Source organism: Oncorhynchus tshawytscha, linkage group LG29 (genome assembly GCF_018296145.1).
Source record: "Oncorhynchus tshawytscha isolate Ot180627B linkage group LG29, Otsh_v2.0, whole genome shotgun sequence".
Classification (NCBI taxonomy): domain Eukaryota; kingdom Metazoa; phylum Chordata; class Actinopteri; order Salmoniformes; family Salmonidae; genus Oncorhynchus; species Oncorhynchus tshawytscha.
This window is the reverse complement of record NC_056457.1, coordinates 12,875,441-12,901,932: the sequence shown is the minus strand read 5'-3', so window position 1 is coordinate 12,901,932 and position 26,492 is coordinate 12,875,441. Positions and strand designations below refer to the sequence as shown.

The following is a 26,492-nucleotide window of genomic DNA, read 5'->3' as shown; positions in this document are numbered from 1 at the left end:
TCTCAAGCATTAACAGAAAACAAAATGAACATTGAGCGTGTCGAGTCTGTGGATTCATAGGGACACCACAACAGTGTTGAATTAAAACACTGCTTAGTGTAAAGCCTTGTTCAAATATTTCCTAGAGTACCTTTCATGTAAATCCTAGAGTTTACCACCCATTACTGTACTTGTTACCGACATAGACATGGTTATTGCATTCATCCATCTGCACACCTATCGACATCACCAAGTGAGATCCTACGTGAATATGTCATCATGGAAAAAGATATGTATTTAATAAGGCCTTATTTTGAGGGTGTATTCCGGCCCTAATTCAGCGGCCGGAAACTCATACGCGTGCGTCACTTTGATCCAAAACCAATCCCATAATTATCATATTTCCCAGCAGTTAGATTTTGGGGGAAATGTTTATTTTGCATTGATTTATCAATCGTATGCTACACAAAATAATTAACCTACATTTTTCTAAACTGATCCAATCAGACCGATTTTTTGCACCCGTTACTGAACTGTTTGTTTCAGTTTAAAAGCGTTAGATAGTCTCCTCAAAACGTTTGTAACACTGTTTGTCATTTTGAATGCAGGTTGCAAATGGCTAAAAAGTCCAACTGTTGGATCGCTTAACTCTGGATTTCAATAGGACTTACACATCACTTTGCAAGCCAGCATAATGTGACTTGCAGGTAGGGTTGGAAAATTCTAGCAACTTTCCATAAATTTCAATTTTTTCCAGATGTCCTTTCCTGAAAACGGAAGCTGGAAATTTGAAGTCCTTCAACCAGTTTTTAGGGCCTTGGAATTTTGCAAACCTACTTCAAGGCCTGATGTTGCCTGAAGTATGAACTGGGTTGTGGAGGCTCCTCAGATGAGGAAGAACCATCCTCCTCATTGAATTTCATAAAATGTAAATAGTGAAACATTAAAAAAGTGATCAGATAAAACTATACTAAATATATTCACGTCACCAAATAATTGATTAAAACACACTGCTTTGCAATGAAGGTCTACAGTAGCCTCAACAGCACTCTGTAGGGTAGCACCATGGTAGCCAGAAGACAGCTAGTTTCCATCCTCCTCTGGGTACATTGACTTCAATACAAAACCTAGGAGGCTCGTAGTTCTCAACCCGTTCAATAGACTTAATGACAACTTCCAGAGGATGTCCTCCAACCTATCATAGCTCTTTCAGCATGAACTGACGTGTTGTCCACCAAATCAAAGGATCAAATAAGGAATCTAGTACAGAAAGCATAAGCTACATCTAGCCAGCACTGCAGTGAATAATATGGTGAGTAGTTGACTCCAAGAGAAAGACAATAGTTAAACAGTTTTGACAAAAAAAAATGTTTTAATGAAGGAAAAGAAAGAGAGTGAAGGAGAGAGCTAGCTATACTTTTTTGGTATTTTTTTCACTTTCACTTACTTAGCTAGCGAATGCAGCTAGCTAGTTTAGACTACTCAAACACCCGGTTCAAACAGAGAGGAGCTCTATGTTAGCTAGCTGGCTATCCAACACTGGAACTTTTCCAAGTCAATGTAAGCTTTTGGTTTTATTTATTTATTGCCACAGGGGCCTACTGGTGTAACTGTGATACTGCTTGCTGCTGACTGTACACTGTACTGCATGATTGTAGCGGGTTTACTAACACGTTAGTTCTAGTTGCTACAGTATGTTGATGTTAATATTGTGACAACAATGTAGGCTGTGTAGAGAGGTTAGCATTTATGATATGAAGGTTTGGCTAAGTGAGGTTTTTTCACTTGGTCACAGACTGCTGATGTGTTGTGCACTGAAGTCCACAAGCTAAGGGAAAAGGTGAGAATAGGAGAGCGCGTAGATACGAGGTGGAATTATACAACGATCAAAGGGATCATGCTGTTTGTATGTGGCTGCTATGAAAGGGAACTACTCAGGGGTGTATTCATTCCGCCGATTCTGTTGGAAAATGTTCATAAACGGAAGCAAACGAAAAGAAACAGGGATAAACATACCAGAATTTGTCCAATAGACACTATTGTTTGCAACTGATGGCTAACGATTACACCCTAGATCAGCTAGATGCAGGCAAGAGTGTGCAACACAGTATTGAACGTGTCAATGTCTGTCACCTTGATTACTCAAATATCTCTCGACCTGTGCATCTACCTAGTAAACTTTAATTCATAGGCTAGGTTGTAGCAGCCTCATGGGTATAAGGAAATGTCAAGTATTATGTAGTGGCCTAAACCAGCGTTTCCCTACCTCAGTCCTGGTGCCTCCCCTGGGTGCACATTTTGGTTTATGCCCTAGCACTACACAGATGATTCAAATAATCAAAGCTTGATGATGAGCTGGTTATTTTAATCAGCTGTGTGGTACTTGGGTCGGGGGCCTCAGCACCGAATTTGGGAAACCCTTGCCTAAAACTATCAATGTTACATTGAGCTGGGTGAAAGGAATATGAATGACAGTCATCCAATTTGCTGCAATAGAAATAAGGCCATGATCATAAAAAATATAATGGTCCTCATCTTAAACTGCACCGACTGCCACTGGAACTGGAGTGCAATTATACACTTATAACTAAAGGTACAAAGGATGACCACACAGCAGCGCTTCCCAAACTCTGTCACAGCCGATTCAAATGATCACTTGATGGTTAGTTGATTATTTGAATCAGCTGTGCTAAGGCAAAAACAAAAACATGCACCCCTTGGGGTCCCGAGGACTGAGTTTGGGAAAATCAAATCAAATGTTATTTGTCACATGCGCCGAATACAACAGGTGTAGACCTAACCGTGAAATGCTTACTTACAAGCCCCTTAACCAACACTGCGGCCTCCTGAGTGGTGCAGTGGTCTAAGGCACTGCATCGCAGTGCTAGCTGTGCCACTAGAGATCCTGGTTTGAGTCCAGGCTCTGTTGTAGCCAGGCCACAACTGGGAGACACATGGGGCAGGGCACAATTGGCCCAGCGTTGTCCAGGTTAGGGGAGGGTTTGGCCGCCAAGGATGTCCTTGTCCTATTTCGCTCTAGTGAATCCTGTGGCGGGCCGGGCGCATGCACGCTGAAACAGTCGCTATGTGTACAGTGTTTCCTCAGACACATTGGTGTGGCTGGCTTCCAGGTTAAGTGGGCATTATATCAAAAAGCAGTGTGGCTTGGTTGGGTCGTGTTTTGGAGGACGCACGGCTCTTGACCTTTGCCTCTCTTGTGTCCGTATGGGACTTGGAGTGATGAGACAAGACTGTAACTACCAATTGGATACCACGAAATGGGAAGAAAAAGGGGTAAATGTATTTTATTCTATTTTTTTAAAACAGTTCAAGAAATAGAGTTGATAAAATATTTACTAAATAAACTCAAGTAAAAAAAGTTTTTTAAAAAGGAACACAATAAACGAACAATAACAAGGCTATATACAGGGGGTACCGATACCGAGTTCTGCCTTACAGGGTACAAACTCGGTGTCTGTGGGTTTTCGCTCCTCCCTTGTACTTGATGAATTAAGGTCACTAATTAGTAAGGAACTCCCCACACTTGGTTGTGTAGGGATTTATTGAGAGGAAAAAAGAAAAACCTGCAGACACTAGGCTCTCCATGGAATGAGTTTGACACTCTTGAACTACAGTGACAACCTTTTATGAGTGTGTAATGCAATGGCCTGGAACTCATGGTTTACAGGCCACATTAGGTATGCAAGTCACATTATGTTGGCTTGCAAAGTGTGTGTAATTCCTATTGGAATCCAGCCAGTGTGGGGATATCCAACTGTCGCATTTTCTTGTCAACCTCAAAATGCATTAAGAATGACTGGTTGGGAAAAACTAAGCCATGAGACTCCCTAGGGGTGCAATAAGCCCAAGTAACATATTGGATTAGTTTAGAAAATGTTTGTGGTTTCATATTTGAGTAGCATAAGATTAATTAATCAATCAATGTACATCCACAAACAGATATTGAAACAAACAATATGATAATGATGGGTGTGGTTTTGGTTTAAAGCGATGTGTAGGACTTTCAGGCACTTGTATTCGGGTGAAACTCTCAAAATAAGGCCTTATGATATATGTATGCTGTTGTGTTAAAGATAACTTTTTATAACATATTTGCATAGGATGTCACTTGGTGATGCCTATAGGACCAAAAATGGATGAATACAACAACCATGTCTCTGTCACTAACAAATACAGTCATGGGTGGTAACTATACAATTTACTCGAAAGACAAGGCACCCTGGGAAATATTGGAATAAAGATTTACACTAAGCAGTGTGTTATTATAACACTGTTCCACAGACTGACCACTTTAAGTGTTGATGTAACACTCTCAGTGTTAATTTGGTTTTTCTCACACTGGAGAATTTGTTGTGTAGCTACAGGTCCTATCTAATTCATCTGCCAAGAAAGTTCTGGCATGTGTCAAGAAACTTATGATGCGCTTATGACACTGTCATGAAGGTTCAAATACTAGAATGTGTTACCCATCTTTAGAACTAATGCAGAATGAGGTCACGTATAGAAAGTTATGTTGCTTTAAATACTGTTAAAAAAATATCAAGAAACTGCCTGTTCAACAAAAACATATAACTGTCATAACACTGATAATAATTATTACAGCTAGCTCCACTGTTTTCAACCATACATGGGAAGAAAACATGAACTTATTTGTCTCTTTCATCAGGATGTCAAAATTGAGTTCAGGGATGTGCTGTACTATTATATATGTTATTACGTTAAATTAATTAAATAAAAAAATGTCAAACAAATGTTAGCTGTTCAGAAGGTTGTCTCCTCCTCCGCTCCCCCATGCCAGAGAGTCAGTCTGACAAGGCGTGATCCGGGGTCCCGGGGACATTGGTCAGCATCCACAAAGTCCCATGACTCTAGGGAGCTAATGGACCCCGTGGGCGACCCTGTGCCCTCGAAGGCGTAGGTCTTCAGGCAGTCAAATGGCGGCACGTAGGGGTCCTGATCTGCTTCATTTAGCCTGTCCATGATGAACTGTTTAAAGACATCGTCCTCGGGGCCGATGAGGAGGGAGTGGCGGAGAGACATCGACATTCTGATACTGGCTGCCACCTCCTCTCTGCGGAGCCTCCTGTCCCTCCTGCGGGGGTGGGGACGAAGGGGGACAGCAGGCTGACAGAATCCCCCAAGGTCACCCCCTCCTCCGCCTCCTATTTCTCCGTAGTGCAGCACCTTCTCTGAGACCCCCTTAGGCAGCTCCAGCTCCTTCTCCGCTCTCCCCAGCCCCTCCAGCTGTTTCCTCCGGTGTCTCCTCAGCATCAGCATTACAATGCACAGCACTGGAGACACAAACCAACAGGAGATGATTGTGTGCTTTAAACACACATGCTGGCAAAATCCAAACAGGTCTGGATTAAGTATGTACACTCTTTAATGACAAGTAATAGGGCGGGCATTGATTTTTTCTATTATTTGGGGTTAATGTGAAATTCTTTAAGGGGAAACATTGAGAGGAAACAATTGGGAAAATTAGATACAGATGTAGGATCTTAATTATTTTGTTGCTGAGATCTTCCAGGAAATGCAAAGTTGTAGAGTATTTTAGTTTTAAAAAGGCTTCTAAAGTTTGCAGTTTCCAATTGAAAATGTCAGACTTGATTTCCCAGATGAAAAATGCATCAACCCCTGCAACAATCTCCATTAAAGGTAGTAATATGACGTAGACGCAGAGGGTTGACAGCATAGTGGGTTCATTTCCGCAACAACTACGAGCATTGAAGTGCGATGTTCAACTTCTCCGCTGTTTTAGTGGCCTGGCTACCATGCTTTAACTGTGGTGCTGCTCGTGGCATCTTCATTTCGCTGAGTCTACCTTTTGTTATAAACCACATAATAATTAAAAGATCTTGTTGCTGCAGGATTATTTCCTGCTGTAGCAAACTGGTTCATATTAAGATCCTACATCTGTGCCATCATTTCTGCCAATACTGTAAAATAATATTTGATCTGAAGTCATCATTCATATTTAGCCTCATACAGTATCCAAATAAATACATTCTTTAGTGTGCTTTTAAGCCTAAGGGAACTAGCAATAGCGGTAGTGGAGTAACCTCGTACAACCATCCGGATGTCTCGCAACCAAGTACTGGAGAGCTAGTAGCGGAGTGCTTATTGAGGCTAGTATTGGAGTGCTTTTTGTATTGTTTTCATGGGGTATTGCACTCATGTGAGGGGATGTTAGCCCAGTAAGCATAGCTATTAATATTTAATGTGATGGGCATAAGGATTACCCAAAGCAACAGAGGTCATTATAAAGCTCTACACTATTGCAAACCCATCAATGTCCCATGAAGCATTGGTATTGATGCATTGCCACAAATAAAGCACATTACTAGCTGAAAAGGGACACCATTATTTTTGCTTTGCTAAGCATTTAGAAGTTTTACATTTGTGTTAAGGGCACACTAGTGAGTTTGAGTAAATTATGACTGTTATTAATGAGAGTGGGATAAGTTTCAGAGATATCCAACTATATAGCCACACACTACATACTTGCCCAGTCGATTTGAAGTGGAATTGCACTAGCTCACACTAACACAACCAGTCTGTTGAAAAAGAGTCACGTGTAACTTGTAGATCTGAAACAGTTGATTTGAATCAGGATATGTTTCCATATAAACACATTCAAAAAGAACCCATCATATCGGATCCAAAGCATTTTAATGCAATAACGCATAAAAGAGAAAATACCAGATATGCCCATTCCAAGAGTACAGTGTCACTGACCTGTGAGTGTTGCCAGGCAGACCAGGAAGCCAAGCAGGGTCTGTAGGCTGACCCCAATAGAGATGGCCAGGGCCTCCACCCCGCCTGTGGGGCAGTGTCCGGTGGGCTGACAGCTGCACACGCTGATGGTCAGGGTACTGGTACTGGAGAGGGCTGGGGAGCCACTGTCCGCCACCACCATGGGCAGCAGGTACTGGGCACGGTCCCTACGGGTGAATGAGCTCCGCCGTGCCAGGATGCTAGCACTGTTGTCTGTGATGGATGGGAAGGTTTTATTTGAGGAGTGAACCTGATTTTAAAGGTTAAAACCTCTACATGATCGGTGGGTCCCCCACGGGACTGTTGTGCTGACTTAGGCTAATGTGATTAGCATGAGGTTGTAAGTAACAAGATAATTTCCCAGGACATAGACATATCTGATATTGGCAGAAAGCTTAAATTCTTGTTAATCTAACTGCAATGTCTAATTTACAGTAGCTGTTACAGTGAAATAATACCATGCTATTGTTTGAGGAGAGTGCACAGTTATGAACTTGGAAATGTGTTAATAAACCAATTAGACACATTTAAACAGTCTTGAACAGAAATGCAATGAGTCATTGGATCAGTCTAAAACTTTGCACATACACTATCTATTGGCCAAAATCTAAATAACGCCTGGGCTGGAATAATACATTATGGCCTTTCTCTTGCATTTCAAAGATAATGGTACCAAAAAAATACAAAATAACTGTTTTTTTCTTTGTATTATCTTTTACCAGATCTAATGTGTTATATTCTCCTACATTAATTTAACATTTACACAAACTTCAAAGTGTTTCATTTCAAATGGCACCAAGAAAATGCATTTCCTTGCTCCTGGTCCTGAGCTACAGGCAGTTAGATTTGGGTATGTCATTTTAGGCAAAAAAATAAAAATTAAGGGTCCGATAGATATGTATGGTGTCCATTTTAGGACAGCATCACAGGTCTATGAAAGTTGCTTTAGACATGTGATGATGTCCTAATATGGACACCGTAAATATATAAGCTTGTCTATCTTTTCTTTCAGTGCATAGCTACACAGATGCTTAAGTGATGTCGGATTGTGTTCATGAATAGTTTGAATAACAGTTATTGGATCTATCTGTACTTGACCTTGGTTGTCCCTGATTGTGAAATTAGGGTTGATGTTCTTCTCAGGGACCATGGAGAAGTAGAAGTGGTGTCCCTCCACAGGGTCATCCAGATCCACAGCGTTGATCAGCTGGATGAGCTTACAAGACACACAGACATAGCTGTCAGACCATGGTTCTGACTGACAGTGACTCTCAATGAGCATCGGAAAATACAAAATAGCATTGATAGTCCTACCTAGGGAATATCCCAACATTTATCTACGACAGTCAATACAAGGTAACTGACAAACTAACTGAGATAGCCTGTAATTGTGATTCAGCATTGTCCTCTCCGGGATACAGCCTATAACCTGTACAGAAGGCAAATGTTGCATTATTCTCAGTTAAAATAGTGTGGGGTCCATCCTACCTCTCCTGACTGTGTGCCCTCACAGATATATGGCTGGTACTCTCTGGCAAGCATTGGCGCATTGTCGTTTATGTCCAGCACTTTGATGAACACCACCACAGATGAGGATAGATGGTTCTGCTCTGCAGTTGTCAAGATAGACATTTGTTGGAGTCCGTTGGACACATGTATCATAAATGCTTTGGAAAAGCTCTGTCACAAAGGCAGTTTAACGTGATAAATTTTACTGTAATAGTCACATCTCCTTGAATTACAACGGTGGCTCAAATCATCACTCAATCCCAAAGCAGAAGGGATATTGGACAAAATGAAAGCTATAAAAACAGTTTAGAGCATTTCAGGAGAGTTGAATATTGTACATCCTTTGAGGCTAGTTGAAGATGGTTCAGTGTACCAGTAAGCTATTGCCAGTCATAGTGCATGTTTGCCATCATAGTGGATTGATGTGCTTTTCTCTGTATTGTCAATACCTTATTGTATTTTGTATGAACGAGAGAAATTCTCCTTACTTGTTTCCTTGGCATTTATGGTTAGATTGTGCCAGGCTGCTTCCTCACGGTCCAAAGGTTTCGCAACAGTTACAGTCCCATTGTTTGGGTCTATTTTGAAAGCTTTTGTGATATCACTGCTTTTGTCAATGGAATATCTGCAAGAGAAATCACCAGGACACACAGTTAGCAAGCAATGCAAAGCGCTGGTTTCTCATAGCTGAGCAGACAAAGCACAGCGATTCCACCGAGAGATCCTTTGAGGAAACTGTTCATTTTTCTGTTGCCACCTACACAAATTCAACGGGCTCGAACAAAGCCCGGTATGACAGAACAGCAATACAACAAAACAGTATGAAGAATTGTCGAGAATGACATTGTCAGGTGAATGTTTCTCAGAATGCTCTATATCTGAATAAAATACCATTCCAAAACATCTGGGTAAAATCAGATAGTGTTTTTTTTCTCCAACTTGCCTTCCTGTGAAGGCCTCCAATAGAAGCTACAGCATACTGTGAGTGATATGCAGCACCTGCCACTCTTTAACACTGCTGGGCTACAGGCAACAGCACTGTCTCCGCAGCAACGTGCCCCACTTGCAAATGACTCTAAATCTGAATTCCATATGCCACCTCATACGGCGCTTTATTACATTTCTAGCGTCCTCTGCGAGTCACTTTGTGATAATACCACAGCAATAGATAGAAAAGCCTGTGAGGTATGAAGAATAGCCATGATTTATTCAACAGGCCTCATTTCCTGCTAAAGTAATATGAGGTAAATATGACCATGTACGGGCTATCCACTAATATCAAGGGTAAAAACAAATAAAATGCAGTCAGTAAGCACATTTCCATCCACAGTCGTACCGTATAAAAAAATGATCACAGTTGTAAAGGAAACAGGAAGGTGTCAGTATAATTTCAGAAATGTCGACAATTTGTTAGTTTGTCATGTTGTGATATTTTGGTGTCTGTAAAGTGAATTATGCGACAAATTGCGGAGGAAACGATTTTCTTGCGCAATTGTTGATATAATAACCGTCATATCAAGGTTCATTTGCAGTCATGCGATGCTATGTTATGTGGTCCTCAGACTACGACTTAAAAAAGCTTGTTCTGTTTATTAGGCTACAGATGAAATAAGTTATAATGAACTTCACAGGTTGGTGATGTTCCTTTGCTATAAATATTGAGGGTCTTATTAATTTGTATGATGATTGGTGCTTAGCTACCAATTAACAAATAAGAAAGATCTTGCTTTTATCCATCTCATCCAGTGGATGCTGCTGAGGGGAGGACTGCTCATAATAATGGCTGGAACAGAGCAAATGGAATGGCAACCAACACATGGAAACCATGTATTTGATACCATTCCACTAATTCCGCTCCAGCCATTACCACGACCCTGTCCTCCCCAATTAAGGTGCCACCAACCTCCTGTGATCAAATCATATAACCTAACCTGTCAAGTTTATCTGTGAACAGTTGTCTGCCATTAATTGCAATAGTTTGTCTGACAGTCCTTGATAGAGTGGAAAATGCAAATGTGCTACTTTTTTATGCTGATTTGATTATATTTGCATGAAAATATGTCGCAAATTGGATTGAAACCTAGCCAGTGATACTACTATAATTATAATAATTGTTTTACTCCAAGGAGGCATCCGTCTACATGTGAACAGCTTAGACTGCTAACTTAGCAGTGTTAAGTGCAACCTATGGCTGGGGTTAGGAGGCGGGACATCTGTCCAGGTTATCTCCTATTTGACAGTCATGGAGTGTCACTTTACCTGATTGGGTTGTTGATTGCATCAGTGTCTCTGGCGCTAACGGTACCAACCACGGTCCCCGCCACCATATTTTCCAGAACCTTCCACTCATAATCGGGCGCCATGAAGATAGGGGGCTCATCCACGTCCTCGACGACAATCTTTAGGGTCGTCCTGTCCTGAAACTCGTTGTAGCTCAGAAAGCGGGTGTCTATGTGATCGTTGACAGCCTTCGCAGACATTACGAACCGTCGCTTGCTCTCATAGTCCAGAGGCTAAAAAAGTACAAAAAAATCAATAACAGCTCTTTGTAGCTAAGCTCTTACTGGAAGGCACTTTTTGGTATGGAACAACTAAAAATACCTCTTTTGTTGATCGATTTTCCAGCAGTGTGATACAGTATGCCACTTTAGATTAATTGGCCAAAATATTATGAAGACATAACCATTTCACAAACCCTGAAAACCAGCACCCTGCTGTCTTCTTTGAAGTCCCATTTCCCCCAATTCTATCAGATTGGACGAGGAAAATGCATCATTCAAAGTCATTGAGCCACCAGCTGTGGTCTTGCACTTAACTGATGCAGTGTTTAGATTGACAGTCAATGATGAGCCAATGATTTTAATAACAAGCCGATTTCAGCCCCATTCAATTCCCCTGTGTCTTGAATGGAATAAACAGCGTATCGAGAAGAGCACAAAGTCTACTGTAAATGACTTGCACAATAGAGGAAAAGGCCATTCAAAGACATAACTAACCTAAAAATATGTTTCTATAACCATAGACAACATGAAAAACAAATAGCATAAAGAAGTCAAAAGATGTAAGTACGGTGTCCATATCACGCCAGCATCACAAGGATGTAACACTTTGCATTGGTGGCTAAAGTACAGTAAAGTACAGTGTTTTAACTATCTTCACCTTGGCCAGGAGGACCACTCCTTCCTGTGTGACTGGATCCGTTTGGATCTTGAAGGTGGCGCTCTCCTCCAGGTCCTCTAGACTGTAGTTCATCCTGGCGTTGATGCCCACATCACCATCGTCTGCCATGATCCTGCCCACGGTTGTGCCCACCGCAGCAGACTCCAGAACAGCAAAGGTGTACAGGTCTGGGGAAACAAGAGCCCAAGGAGAGTCCAAGGAAATCGATGAATGGATACATCTGTTCAATTGATTCTGCTGCTACAAACAGATACAGTATGTTGGATAAGGAACATTTGTGAAAACATATAACTTTTCACATTTTCAAATGCCTGCAAGAAAGTAATAAGGACTGTCCTTTTGCATATTGTATACAAGTTCCTAGTCGTTTCCTGTGCGGCTGAAGAAGTGTGGTGATTAAGTTGTGAATAGCCAGTGAAGGGTGTCTGTAGTAGCGTGGAAAATTATAAACAGAAATCATTAGCGGTCTGTAGGAACCGATTGTGGTGAGGCATAGATAAGTCATAACAGGTGATGGGTCTACATAATCCTGGCCCAACTCTAATAAGATGATGAGAAAATGTGATTGTGTCTTTATTAAGTGAATCTATTTGGATGACTGTCACAAGTTGTGGACGCTCAACAGACTACCCAAAACAAAAACAACAAACGACGATTCTCTGATAATGACTTTCAATGACTTTCAAAGGTTCCAAACCACCTTACACGTATTGGTCAGTCTGTGAGATATAAACTCAGCAAAAATAGAAACGTCCCTTTTTCAGGATCCTGGCTTTCAAAGATAATTCGTAAAAATCCAAATAACTTCACAGATCTTCATTGAAACAGATGTAAACACTGTTTCCCCTGCTTGTTCAATGAACCATAAGCAATTAATGAACATGCACCTGTGGAAGGTCATTAAGACACTAACAGCTTACAGACGGTAGGCAATTAAGGTCACAGTTAGGAAAACGTAGGACACGAAAGAGGCCTTTCTACTGACTCTGAAAAACACCAACACCAGGATGGCAAAAACAACTGCCTGAGTTACATCAGGAACGCACAATACCTTCATTACTGCTCAGGCTGTCCACAATAGGCTGAGAGAGTCTGGCCTGAACGATTGTAGGCCTGTTGTAAGACAGGTCCTCACCAGACATCACCGGCACCAACGTCGCCTATGGGCACAAACCCACCGTCGCTGGACCAGGCAGGACTGGCAAAAGTGCTCTTCTCTAACGAGTCACGGTTTTGTCTCACCAGGGGTGATGGTCGGATTCGCGTTTATTGTCAAAGGAATGAGCGTTATAGCGAGGCCTGTACTCTCAAGCGGGATCGATTTGAAGGTGGAGGGTCCGTCATGGTCTGGGGCGGTGTGTCACAGCATCATCGGACTGAACTTGTTGTCATTGCAGTAGTTTTTTTTTGGAATTGTTAGTTAGATTACTTGCTCGTTATTACTGCATTGTCGGAACTAGAAGCACAAGCATTTCGCTACACTCGCATTAACATCTGCTAACCATGTGTATGTGACAAATAAAATTTGATTTGATTTGATTTGATTTTAATTCTGTATGTTACAGGGACGACATCCTCCTCCCTCATGTGGGACCATTTCTGCAGGCTCATCCTGACATGACCCTCCAGCTTGACAATGCCACCAGCCATACTGCTCGTTCTGTGCGGGATTTCCTGCAAGACAGGAATGTCAGTGTTCTGCCATGGCCAGCGAGGAGCCCGGATCTCAATCCCATTGAGCACGTCTGGGACCTGTTGGATCAGAGGGTGAGGGCTAGGGCCATTCCCCCCAGAAATGTCCAGGAACTTGCAGGTGCCTTGGTGGAGGAGTGGGGTAACATCTCACTGCAAGAACTGGCAAATCTGGTGCAGTCCATGCACTGCAGTGCTTGGTGCAGCTGATGGCCAAATTAGACACTGACTATTACTTTGATTTTGACCCACCCTTTGTTCAGGAACACATTATTCCATGTCTGTTAGTCACATGTCTGTGGAACTTGTTCAGTTTATGTCTCAGTTGTTGAGTCTTGTTATGTTCATACAAATATTTACACATGTTAATCTAGGGTAGGTGGGACGCTAGCGGCCAACATCCAGTGAAATTGCAGAGTGCGAAATTCAAAAATACTAAATTCAAATACTTAACATTCTTGAAAATATATGTGTTGTACATCAAAATAAAGTTTAACTTCTTGTTAATCCAGCCGCCATGTCAGATTTCAAAAAGGCTTTACGGCGAAAGCAAACCATGTGATTATCTGAGGACAGCGCCCTTCATACAAACACATGAAAATCATCTTTCAACCAGGTAGGTGCGACACAAAAGTCAGAAATAGCGACATAAAAAAATGCCTTTGATGATCTTCTTCTGTTGGCACTCCAAAAGGTTACATCACAAATGGTCCTTTTGTTCGATAATGTCCTTCTTTATATTTATAAAATCTCAGTTTAGCTGGCGCGCTTCAGTCTATAATCCACCCATTTTCCCTTCATCAAAATACATACAAAATTAATCCCAAACGTTAATAATAACCTTTTCCAAACAAGTCAAACAACATTTATAATCAAACCTTAGGTATCGTAATTCACAAATCAATGATAATATTTCAGACAGAGAATCGTTATTGTCTTTACCGGAGAAAATACCAAAGAATGCGCTTTCTTCCTCGCGCTTGGAAACATTACAGCCAAAAAGGCCTACCTAAAAAAACTAACATTTCTGGGAAATTTTTCCAAAAACCATCCTGAAACTAGTGGAAGCCCTAGGAACTGCAATCTGGGAGGAATTGGCCTTCTAATTAAAGTAATAACAATTGAAAAAAATGGGAAGCTGAAATTGTTTTGGGGGGGGGGGTTTGTCCTCGGGGTTTCGCCTGCCATATCTGTTCTGTTATATGCACAGACATTATTTTAACAGTTTTAGAAACGTTAGAGTGTTTTCTATCCAAATCTATGTGCATATCCTAGCTTCTGGGCCTCAGTAACGGGCCGTTTACTTTGAGCACGCTTTTCATCCAGATGTCAAAATACTGCCCCCTACCCCAGAGAGGTTAAGTTTGCTGAAAATAAACACAGTTGACAGTGAGAGGACGTTTCTTTTTTTGCTGAGTTTATAAGTCATAAACTTGTAAGAAACTATTTGAAGCATACTGCATCTCAAAAAGCATAAGTAGATTTAGAAAAAAAAGAATGTCGTACTTTGTTAAAAGTGCTGTCCCTGTTTTCCCATTTGAGAGAAATTGATTTCTTCCCTTGGCATTCATTTAGAGAGGTTTATCTCAGAGGAAGCCAGGTTTGTTTCCAAAGGTCATGACAAATGTCCTTTCATGTGTGAATGATTAAATTCATCCAGCGGGCTCACAAACAGACACACACACGAGCGCAGCCGCGCCACACACACACACACGCGCACTCGCGGGCACACATGTTCGCTCAGAATATACATCTGCTTGTGTGTTTAAACTGCAGTATACAACAAGAAGTAAGAGCAGAATACAACTGTGTCATGCAAACTAAAGAGGCTGAAAATACTCATACTCCTTTCCTCTTTTGTGATGTGAATCAGCATGTGCTAGAGGATTGGAAGTGGCACATTGACTCTGTGGAAGTGACTGATGTGACTCACTGTGCTGGAAGGTGGGTCCGTTGTCATTGACGTCCGTCAGGCTGATGGTGACAGTGGTGGAAGCAGAGTAACCACCGCTCAGTCCCAGCATATCCTTCACCTGCACCACCACCAGATACTGGTCCCTAGCCTCCCTGTCCATGTTGGCCATCGAGGTCATGATGATGCCTGAGGGTGGGGGAGGGAGAGCAGAGAGAGAGAGAGAGGGGTAGGAAGGTGGAGACAGAGAGGGGGCGGGTGAAGAGAGAGATACCACCCAGAGAGAGAGGGGTGAATACACACAAATCTTTCTTATGTAAATCAAGTACTTGCTCTTTAAAGATGTTGAACATTACATATTTTGTATTCATGGACCCATGTGAATGTCTCTATAGTATACACTACATTAGTAGCCTAGCTAAATAAAGGTTAAATAAAACATATAAAAAATACATGGCCAAATGTATGTGGACATATGCAACATCTCATTCTAAAATCATGGGCATTAATATGGAGTTGCTGCCCCCCCCCTGCTGCTATAACAGCCTCCACTTTTCTGGGAAGGCTTTCCACTAGATGTTGGAAAATTGCTGCGGGGACTTGCTTCCATTCAGCCAAAAGAGCATTAAAGAGGTCAGGCACTGATGTTGGGCGATTAGGCCTGGCTCGCAGTTGGCGATCCAATTCATCCCAAAGGTGTTCGATGGGGTTGAGGTCCGGGCTCTGTGCAGACCAGTCAAGTTCTTCCACACCAATCTCGACGAACATTTCTGTATGGACCTCGCTTTGTGCACGGGGGCATTGTCATGCTTAAACAGTAAATGCCCTACCCCAAACTTTTGCCACAAAGTTGGAAGCACAGAATCATCTAGAATGTCATTGTATGCTGTAGCATTAAGATTTCCCTTCACTGGAACTAAGGGGCCTAGCCCGAACCATGAGAAACAGCCCCAGACAATTATTCCTCATCCACCAAACCTTACAGTTGGTACTCTGCATTCGGACAGGTAGCACTCTCCTGGCATCTGTCAAACCCAGATTCATCGTCGGACTGCCCGATGGTGAAGCGTGATTCATCACTCCAGAGAACGCATTTCCACTACTCCAGAGTCCAATGGCGGCACGCTTTACACCCCTCCAGCCGACGCTTGGCATTGGTGATTAAGGCTTGTGTGCAACTCATCGGTCATGGAAACCCATTTTTTTAAGCTCCCGACAAACAGATCTTTTGCTGACATTGCTTCCAGAGGGAGTTTGGAACTCGGTAATGAGTGTTGCAACCGAGGACAGATGATTTTTACGCGCTATGCACTTTAGCACAAGGTTGGTCATGTTCTGTAAGCTTGTGTGGACTACCACTTTGCGGCTGAGCTGTTTTGCTCCTAGACGTTTCCACTTCACAATAACAGCACTTACATTTGACCAGGGAATCTCTAGCAGGGCATTCATTTGACGAACTGACTTGTTGGTAAGGTGGCATCCTATGAATGTGTCATGTTGAAAGTCACTGAGCTCTTCAGTACAAGCCATTCTACTGTCAATGTTTGTCTATGGAGTATGCATGTCTGTGTGCTCAATATTATACACCTGTCAGCAATGTGGTTTAAATAGCCCAATCCACTCATTTAAAGGGGTGTCCACATACTTTTTGCCTTGTAGTTTATCTATCTCTCAACTATACCTGTCTTGGGCTCCACAGAGAAGTAGGGCTCCCCCTGTATGATGGAGTAGATGAGCTTGGCATTGTTTCCGAACAGGGGATCGTCAGCATCTGTAGCTGTCACCTGGGCCACGATAGTCCCTGTGGAGTGGGAGAGGATCACACAGGCAGGTTTGGCTCAGGCTACAGCCTCCCAGCCACCCTCCAGCAGCCAACGGGGAAATAAAGTGATTATGCCACGTTCCCACAGGGTCTGTCTGGCTCAGGGGTGCAGAGGGAGGCGGTGGGCAAAGGAGGGATGGGATAAGGCTGGGTGCCCAACGCTCACCGTGGCCTTTCACTAGGCACTGAGGCTGGGCAGGTGTGCGTGACAACCTCTCCACCCTCCACCGTGACATCTCTCTTTCTCTTTGTCTCTCGCTCCCTATCGTTCTCTCTCCTCGTTTCTCTCCTCGCCTCCACCACTCTGTCACTATCTTTCTCTGTCCCTCTCTTTCAGTCTGCATGTCTATTTCTGTTTCTTCTAGCGACCACTCTCTCTTTCGCTCTTGCTCTCTCTCTATTAGCCGGGGTATTACTTTCTGTATCTCTCATTCACTATGACCACCTCTGTTTGTGTCTCCACCTTTTCTTTTTTCCTCTCATTCTCTCTCTCTTCTACTCTTTCTCTCTCTCTCTCTCTATCCAAGTCCATGCATTATGATTTATTACAAGAAAGATATTACTCTGAAAAGGCAGATTACATATAAATTGAAATGGTTAGGCTTGCGCTATGAAATGGCACTAGTAATGATAACATTATTTACATAAGAATAAATCATATGAGGGATTCAGAGGTATGATACACAAACCAATACTTTCAACTTCCTGAAAGGGCGACTGACGACAGCCTTTATATTATTTTATCATTTCAAATTAGATGAAACAATTAATTTATTTCAAATGCTCTTCAAGGTACATTTCAAACCTGTATGAAATCCCCTGGACCATGTGAGGGACTCACAAATCACAACTCCAGGTGCTAAGCAAAATACATTCATACGGTAAATGTACTTGTTTTAATTTCAAATGCTCTTCAAGGTACAGGTGCAGGCAACATTTCAAACCTGCATAAAATCACCTCTGCCATGTGACTTGAGGGACTTAATCGTAACTTCATGTGCTCTGTAAAATTCACAAGATCCCTCAACTAAGATTTTTCATCAACCATATGCGTAATTTAAATGTAATTGACTGTGTCACTGTCCATACTAGGACAGTCTCAGGAGGAGTTATTTCAAACTTCTGCTGGGACTGAGGCTGTCCTAATATGGACCTGTAGTTTCCGCATACTGGTGTGTCAAACATACCCATGGGACACATCTCAGGGATGCTGGAGACATAGGGCTCGTTCTGGAACTGGGGGATGTTGTCGTTGATGTCTTGGACCTTGATGATGAACTCTGACTGGGGCTCCACGGGTTCGTTGGACTTCCGAGCAAGGGCATGAGCCTGCAGGAGGTAGAAGGCCTTCTCTTCGCGGTCCAGCTTCTGCAATGTACGAATCTCTCCTGAATATTCATTAATCTCAAACATCTCCCCTGCACCTTCCCCCGACAGTATATACTTGATAGAGAAATCCCCTCTGTCGTAGTCTGATTTTAGCTGAGGGAAAGGAGAAAAGAAAACAAATCTACTGAGAATTGAGTCAAAAGCCATTGACTGCTATAATGTAGGACATTTTCATTCAGGGGAGAACTGGTACCTGGCCAATCACGCTTGGAGTGGGGTCCTCCTCTGGGACAAAAATCTGTTTCCAGATCCAGCCTCGTCTGAGTCTCTGGTGTAGAGCTGTGGTGGGAGACCCCTGGCCAAGCTGGTGGTCGGGCTCCAGACTGTGTGGAGCTCTCGTCTCACTCAAAATGCAGCATGATGTCAAGGACAGGATAATAACTAAGTCCAGCATACAAGGACACCGCATTGTGATAGTCCGCTGATCCATTTTCTGAGCCTCTCCCTGTGGTTAGCGCACAGAGGTACAGATGTCACTGGTTCATTAAAAAGGTTCCTCTGAGCATCAGAGAGACACAGTGATATGGCGAGGACCTCAGAGAGGTGGCTGGCCACCCTGCTGTTGGCCTGTTGCTGTAGACAGTCATTCTGTTGTGGAAGGGACAAGGATGGTTGGAATGGATGACTTGTTGAACTTGTTTCATAAGATGAATATTCCAACATATTCATAAGATTTTGTAATGATTTATCAAAATGGAGATGATGGGTGAATTAATTCTGGTCAAAGCAATTTGACCACATTGAGAGATGGAATCCTCATCTGAACAATACACAACCAAGATCAATTTTTAATAAGAAGAGAAGCAAGTCATCTTTCATATTTGATTGTTGTTTATCTAGCTGACAAGATGAAAGAGTATTTTTTACCAGGCTTTGACACAAATCTAAGTACCAGCCCTGGCCTCTATCAACCCCTTGTCAAACACTGCATTTAGAGGCATGAAAATACATTTTAAACAGCTATTACTGACAAGCGCAGCTTCCACGGAGATATCCAAGAAAAGTTTGTGTGTTTCTGCTTCTTGGAAGGATGGTCTAATGCTGGGATTTTGACTTGAACGCTTGTGAGGATAAAAAGCCTCCTCTGTTTTATGAGGAAACAAGGCCATGTATTGTATTCCATGGGCGAGCAGTAGGACCCAAACATCATTCCTTCAGCATGATACAGCTCTCTGCAGCTGACTAATCGATAATTGGTCAGACATGGACAATAGAGACACGTGTGCCTGGAAAGAGCATCAAATGTCCTCTGAAATGTGGAGCTTCGGTCAAGTCTAGGACATCGCAGGATGACTACATGTCTAATAGTAGTTCCGGAAGGGTGAGTTTAGGGAATGTAGAACCCGGCTACAGGCCTGGTCAATATTAACAATGGAAATAAAGAGATATGAACTGTAGACCATGTTTTACTTATCTTATATTAATAAAATGTTAAATGTTTTGTACACAAAAACTGAACTGACAATTCTAGAGCATTTTAGTGGTTTTCTGTTTGAGCTGATAAATCAAGTTGTTTTTTTTAATAAACTTTTTGACAGTGCCATCATGACAACCATGCAATATATCTGCTGGTCGCTTCTGCCATTGACAGAGAAACCAATATGAAGCCCTTTGCATTGGTATGGTAACCAATAGTGATACTCCACCAACAGCTGGTGTCTCTGTCATTATAATGTCTTGTTTCTATTTTAGTGTCTTGCTAATCTACCGTTTCCCTCAGATTGTCTTCATGCTGTTCCCAATATAAATCTTGTCTCATAGAGATCAGGTGTGTAACTGAGTCAAATAGTTGCTGTCTGACTATTCTCTCCTGATGCAAACATTGCCCCACGATTCCTTTTGTGTCTCCTGTTCAGAGAAACTCTTCAAATTATTCTGTGGTGAGAATGGCTTAAAGGCTCAGTGCAGTCAAACATGTGATTTTCATGTGTTATATATATATCCGCATCGTGGGGGTTGGAATAATACTGTGAAATTGTGAAAATTATGATAATGCCCTTTTAGTGTAAGAGCTGAAAATCCTGCATGACATTTCAGCCTGTTTTGTTGGGATGGAGTTTTGGCCCGCCTGGAGAAATTAACAGGCAGTAATTTCATTACAAAAAGCTCTCATAATCTGGTCTCAGAATTAGACCTTCATACATTTTTCTCAAACGTCAAATTTCGAAGTTGTTCCAAATGTCTTAAATGTTTGGTTACTCTGTATCGGTCCAAGGTTAAGTTTAGGCATTAACTCAAAATTCTTAAGGTAGGGTATTAACTCCAAATGGTTAAGGTAAGGGTTAAGGTTTGGTATAGGCTTAAAACTAAAATATCTAAAACAACTTTCTATCATTGGATTCAAACATGCAACCTTTGGAACCAGATGCGTACCAGCATCTGCCATCCCCATCCACAACACAATAGCAAAACCAGACTATTGGTAAAAGAGCTCACTGTTGCCCCTGGTGGCTGGTTTTCGCATTTCCATGTCCTTAGACATGGATAGACGTCGAATACTGACTTTGATGATGGGTGACCTGCCTGATTAATTAATACACCAATAAAAAAGAAGAAGAAAAATGTGTTCTAAACCTCTTCCAATAACAGCTAGTTTTATGTTTTCCCCTCCCCACTCAGACCACTCCCAAACAGTCCGAGCAAATTTCTAGCTCGAGAAATTGCTCTGTGCTAAGAAGCTATTTTTGTTCATATTTAACCAATTTACGAATCACAGTAGGATACTTAATTGTTACCCAGAAATGATTTGATATTGAGATTTTTTTAAAGTCTGCATTGGGACCTTGAATTCAAGATATGAAATAGTAGTTTCATCAAAATATCATCACCATCAGCGAAATGCTTCTAGTAGTTTAACATTTTGTATGTTTCTGTACATTCAGAAATATAGGCCGTCAACGTCACCAGAGATAATGCTGTGTGCAATAATATCAAATAACACAATAATTCTGTCTGCATTTTGAAATAAGTAGTGGTCTCTGTAGTAGCCATGGAAGTAGTCTGACTGCCTAATGGTCGTATTTTATCTTGTGAAAGTATTTGCTGTCAAGCTCCATACATTACAATGTGATGGTAAAAATCTATTACCAATGCCCAATTTCTTTTTGAAATTCAATTTGGTCGCACAATGTGAGTGAAAGTGTATATGTTTGTGTGTAAGTGCGTCTTTAACTGGGCATATTCATATCAGCACGAGCCTCGTGGAAGGAAATTCCAATTAGTGGCCAGTGAATCGTAAAGTAATGATGGGCCTTCATAGGGCTGCCAAGCAGGCTAACTGAACGCTGATGGCCAAAACTAGAAAACAGCCTCCGACTCTACTGAGGCAACTCCCAGTGGTTTAACATCTCCCAACTAGGTACGCCAATAAATATCAGTGCCAGATAAGTCACACACCACCGTGACTGGCTGACACACTGCCCAACAGATCTAGAGATAGCTGGCTAACAAGATGCAATAGAAGATGGTGCATAGACTAGACAGAAAAACAGCACCCATGCTTTTATACAAAGGCTCATAAAAATATGGTGCTATAGGCAGGTCTTTCACTGAAGTCTGTCCTAACTCATAAGTGCTGTGTCGTTTGTTTAGAAATACCTAATGCCATGACAACAGACTGATATGAATACGCCAGGTTTCCTACCAATCCATATTGTATGCTAATATTTCTATGCATGTCCATTAGCAAAGAATTTTTTGCAATATCTTTTTTTCCCATTGTAATTAAACTGAAATGGCATCTGGCTCAATGGCATCAACCCGGGGCGGCAGGGTAGCCTAGTGGTTAGAGCGTTGGACTAGTAACTGGAAGGTTGCAAGTTCAATTCCCTGAGCTGACAAATCTGTACAAATCTATTGTTCTGCCCCTGAACAGGCAGCTAACCCACTGTTCCTTGGCCTTCATTGAAAATAAGAATTTCTTCTTAACTGACTTGCCTAGTTAAATAAAGGTTAAAAAAATGAAACATTTAATAAAGTAGTACAATGAAACACAGCATGGATGGCACACTGAAAAATGGCGTGGATGGTGGTGGATGACTTATTCCAGAATCTGTCAAAAATGCAATAAATGCTAAATTCGCTGTGGTGTTGATCTGAGCAACCCCAGAAAGTGGTCTGTTTTCCATTCGTTGCACCATTTGAATGTATTTTTGACGTATAGGATCACTGCATGTAGAACTTTCCGGCTGGCAAACCTTTTTTTCTGAGGTAAGCAGGAACATGTACACATCCCCACTACGACATGACATGACAGAGTGAGAACGAGCTGGGGTCTCGCAATGTTAAACACTAGATCCAGTGAGACTAGTCACACTATTTTCCTATATGTGATCTCATTGAGATATGTACATGCTTCACATACTGTTAAACTACCTACCTGCCATTTCTCAGAACTGGCTGCATTAAACATGTGTGCAATGTGCCATAAGGCCCGTATGTGTAACACAAGGTAGTCTATGTAGACAAAGACGTTATAACAGAGTAATGTCAGTGTAATAAGACATGTAATAACAATGTAACACTCCAGTAAGGGTATGTCCATCACAGAGTAAATGTTTTGTCCGTGTGCAGAGCATGCTGTACTTTTATCCCTGGCATGCAATCAGTGGAACAAAGTAACAGTACAACAATTGTGTAACTAGTCAATTTCAGAAAAGTTGTATGCCTATAGATAGCCAGCCTGAAATGTCACCGGAATACAAAACATTGCTGAATGATCCTCCTTTTATTTCCAGCAGACAGATAGAATGGTTGATCTCCCTGTGAAGAACCAAACCATCGTTGGATCACTTCACCAAAACTAAAATGCATTTTAATTGGTCATTGGGGAGCCCATGTTGGGACATGTTGTTTACTGTTCTGCTTCAGAAAGCAATGTCATCTACCTCTCCTAAATCAGGAACATGAATACTCCAAGATGAACAAAAACAATGGCAGAATGTCACGCTACCATGTACTACTTAGTAGAAGTCTTACTGTATTTGCGTGTTGTTATGTTAGTCATTAGTGTCTACAATGTATCACTAACGTGGTAATTTTAGAGTGAAAAAAAGTTAATTGTTATCTTTTTTTAAGACATTCTTTGTACATTCACACTTTGATATTTCTATGTGTAAATTGTTTTGTCTCATTAGTTTCATAAGCAATTAGAATAACGCATCTTAATGAAGAATGACAATGTACACTATAGAGTTCAACATGTTCCGAGGAGTTCTTAATTAAGACCACAATATCACCAGAGTTTACATTGCAATTCTTCATTAACATACAGTACATTATACTGATTGATCATCTGTCTTATACAGGCAACTGTAATGATATGTGTTAACCAGTAGAGACAAAAGGGACTAACAGTTTGAGATGCATTGAGCAACAGTGAGGTCATTCTATAGATATGACATCTGGGTGTTTAACCCTTGGTCTTCAATGGTCATGCCCCTGTGGAAATCGAATTAACATAATGTAAAAAATCCCCATCAAACTTTGTCTGTTTAAGCTAGAGATATTTTTATTTGCATAGGCTGGGTCTCAATCCACGGCATCTGCCGATATCACCCTTCCGCATCTGTGGTGAAAGGTGGCAGAGCTAGAGTGGTGTTTGTCAGACCATGAGACCAAAATTTGGTCTTCTCACGAAAACCTGTAGCATCCGAATGGTTTGGCCTACAAACTATCATGACAACTCTAGTATGACCACTCGAGTGAACGCTGAGACTCTCACAAACACGATGGTGTTCTCCGTTTCGCTCTAGGACGCCCAAAATACTCACAAGACGGAAGGTCCCGGTACCAGTTCAAATAATATATTGAAGTATAGTTTATGGAGATAGTTTAGTGCCTAAAATAAGGGGATAAATAGATGTAAAAACATGAATAATAATCATTATCTGATCTTTCTTATATCTCTTAGATATAGGACAGAAACTTCTGAACAAACTTGCTTTAGATTGTTTGGGGGGACTATCTGTTGTAGTGAATATCTTATTCAATGCGTTTCTATTGGCTAATAGCATTGATTCCAAATTCAATGTTTCATCCAATATTTTTGTAATATTTTTTGGACAATACAAAATCAAATAGTTAAATGATCCTTGGAATGACCATCCCTTTACAGAAAGCCCATTCAATTGATTCATTTTTATAAAAATGTATTCATGCTTTTATTTCAAGATTTGTAATGTTTAAGGCTTTATAGAGCATATGATATACTTGATATGATATACTTAATAACGGTACATGAACAATGATGAAAGCATTTCTTCCAAAAAAGTTGGTCTGGTCCCAGTTTCACATAATCCAGCATCAATAGTCAGTTACATGTAATACCTACATGTTAAATTAAATAAACCATACCGACTTAGAATTGAATCATCTCTAGTAGATCTATGTCTATACTCTTTATTAATTTCACATTCTGAAAGAAACATTAGCTACACCCACCTTCATGCGTGATTGTTCTCTCTTTAAGCCACTCTTCAACAGCTGCTACCAACAGAGATCGTCATGGTGTGGAAGAAAACACACAGTCTGGTTAACTAAGGGCCCTGGTACTGCAGATACTGCTTTTCAGACCCAATAATAGTAGCAGCAAATGGACATGGTTCTCACAATGCGTAATCCCTTCCACTGACGACCTCCCCCTTTCTTCTTCTACTTTTCTTCCCTTTTTCTCTCTTTCTCAAACTTCCCTTGAAAGAACAAACACTGGCACTATTGTCTGGGTGCACATCTGAACAGTGCTGAACACTCACGGCCTTCATTGCCATGCAAATAGCCCCAGCCTGGAGATACAACAGGATTTCTATCTTTCTACCCGGCTCTCGCTTGCTCTCCCTCTCTCTCTCTCTCCCTCTCTGTTTGCGAACAATCCAGCACTTATTAGAATCTTGCTTGTGCGGCAGGATGGCAATGAATCCAATGAGACTATTTCTGCGAGTGATAAGAGGGTTCAGTCTGTTTTTGACATTTAAGCCCGAGGAGAAAGACGGAGAAAGCCCTCGACGTAGGCCTTGTCTTGATATTGACACGAGTTTTGAATTCATGTGTGTTTGGACGTGAATCGTCTGTGGACACTGTGGGACTACTGTGGAGAGTTCACACTACTCTAACTGTTGTGGACGAATGATTATCCCTAATGATAATGGTGCTCACTCCAATAACTGAAAGCTACTTTGCCCCTTAGGGCAAACGTAAATAACACTATGATAAAATATGTTTTACACAATACATTTTTTGCTCCCTGACCAATAAATTAGCACTGGCACTGAGGAGCAGGTTGGAAATCAGCTTGATGGAAACTATGCATGCAAAGATATCTGTAGATTTGCTCTGAGGCAGAACTTTCTATCTTGGCATGTACACTAACTAATCTTAAAGGTAAAAAAAAATACAAGAGTTGATACATCACGCGGTGAAATCATTTTGAATATTAAATAGCTCCCCATGTGTTTATGACTTAACTTTTATTGTAGTGGCTGTAGCTCATTCCCCTCTCTCCGCAGATACAAAGTTTGTGCCTATTTGTCATGTTCTGACCTTGGTTCTTTTATTATGTCTTTGTTTTAGTATGGTCAGGGCGTGAGTTGGGTGGGTTGTCTATGTTAGTTTTTCTATGATTTGCTATTTCTGTGTTTGGCCTGGTATGGTTCTCAATCAGAGGAGGCTGTCAATCGTTGTCCCTGATTGAGAACCATATTTAGGTAGCCTTTTTTCTATTGTGTTTCGTGGGTGATTATTTTCTGTTTTCTGTTGTGTGTCTGCACCAGCCAGTACTGTTTTCAGTCGTTCTCTTTGTTAGTTTTGTTATCTCCGTGTTCATTGAATAAATATGGACACATACCACGCTGCACCTTGGTCCTCCTCTTCTTCCACCAACGACGGCCATAACACTATTCCATAACATGGGGCTTGAAAGTGGCCCTTTTCTACATGAGCGGATCTGGAGAAGAAAATCATCACAAAATAGTTTGTAAAACTCTAACCATGTGAGCTACAACCATGTCACCACTAGGGCTGTGGCGGTCACAAAATTACAGCTGGTGATTATCAAGCAAATAACTGTCAGTCTCAAGGTAATTGACTGTTAATTAACATAAACACATTTAGCATCTCCTTGCTTACACACATAGACTACAAGCCACAGTTATGTTATAGTATGAAGAATACAATTGAACAAAGTTGAATAAAATAGAAAGGATATTTTCTTCAAAC

At 41.4% G+C, this 26,492-nt stretch overlaps 1 protein-coding gene across 3 annotated transcripts; it reads right to left on the bottom strand.

Moving 5' to 3' along the window:
- Positions 1–2,795: 2,795 nt before the first annotated feature.
- On the bottom strand, positions 2,796–24,996 carry cdh19 (cadherin 19, type 2). 3 transcript variants are annotated; one of them, XM_024392911.2, is made up of 12 exons: positions 24,723–24,996; positions 18,475–18,726; positions 18,080–18,260; positions 16,752–16,871; positions 15,092–15,259; positions 11,446–11,633; positions 10,546–10,799; positions 8,775–8,911; positions 8,266–8,387; positions 7,876–7,993; positions 6,739–6,990; positions 2,796–5,291 (listed from the first exon to the last, which is right to left on the bottom strand). In XM_024392911.2, the coding sequence occupies exons 1-12, from the start codon at positions 24,726–24,728 to the stop codon at positions 4,762–4,764; spliced, it is 2,328 nt and encodes a 775-aa protein (XP_024248679.1). In that variant the 5' UTR covers positions 24,729–24,996; the 3' UTR covers positions 2,796–4,761. The 3 variants fall into 3 exon arrangements, with proteins under 3 accessions (XP_024248679.1, XP_024248678.1, XP_024248677.1); XM_024392910.2 differs by having other exon boundaries at positions 2,797–5,291; positions 18,080–18,374; positions 18,475–18,869; positions 24,723–24,995; XM_024392909.2 differs by having other exon boundaries at positions 2,797–5,291; positions 18,080–18,374; positions 24,723–24,995.
- Positions 24,997–26,492: the final 1,496 nt, after the last annotated feature.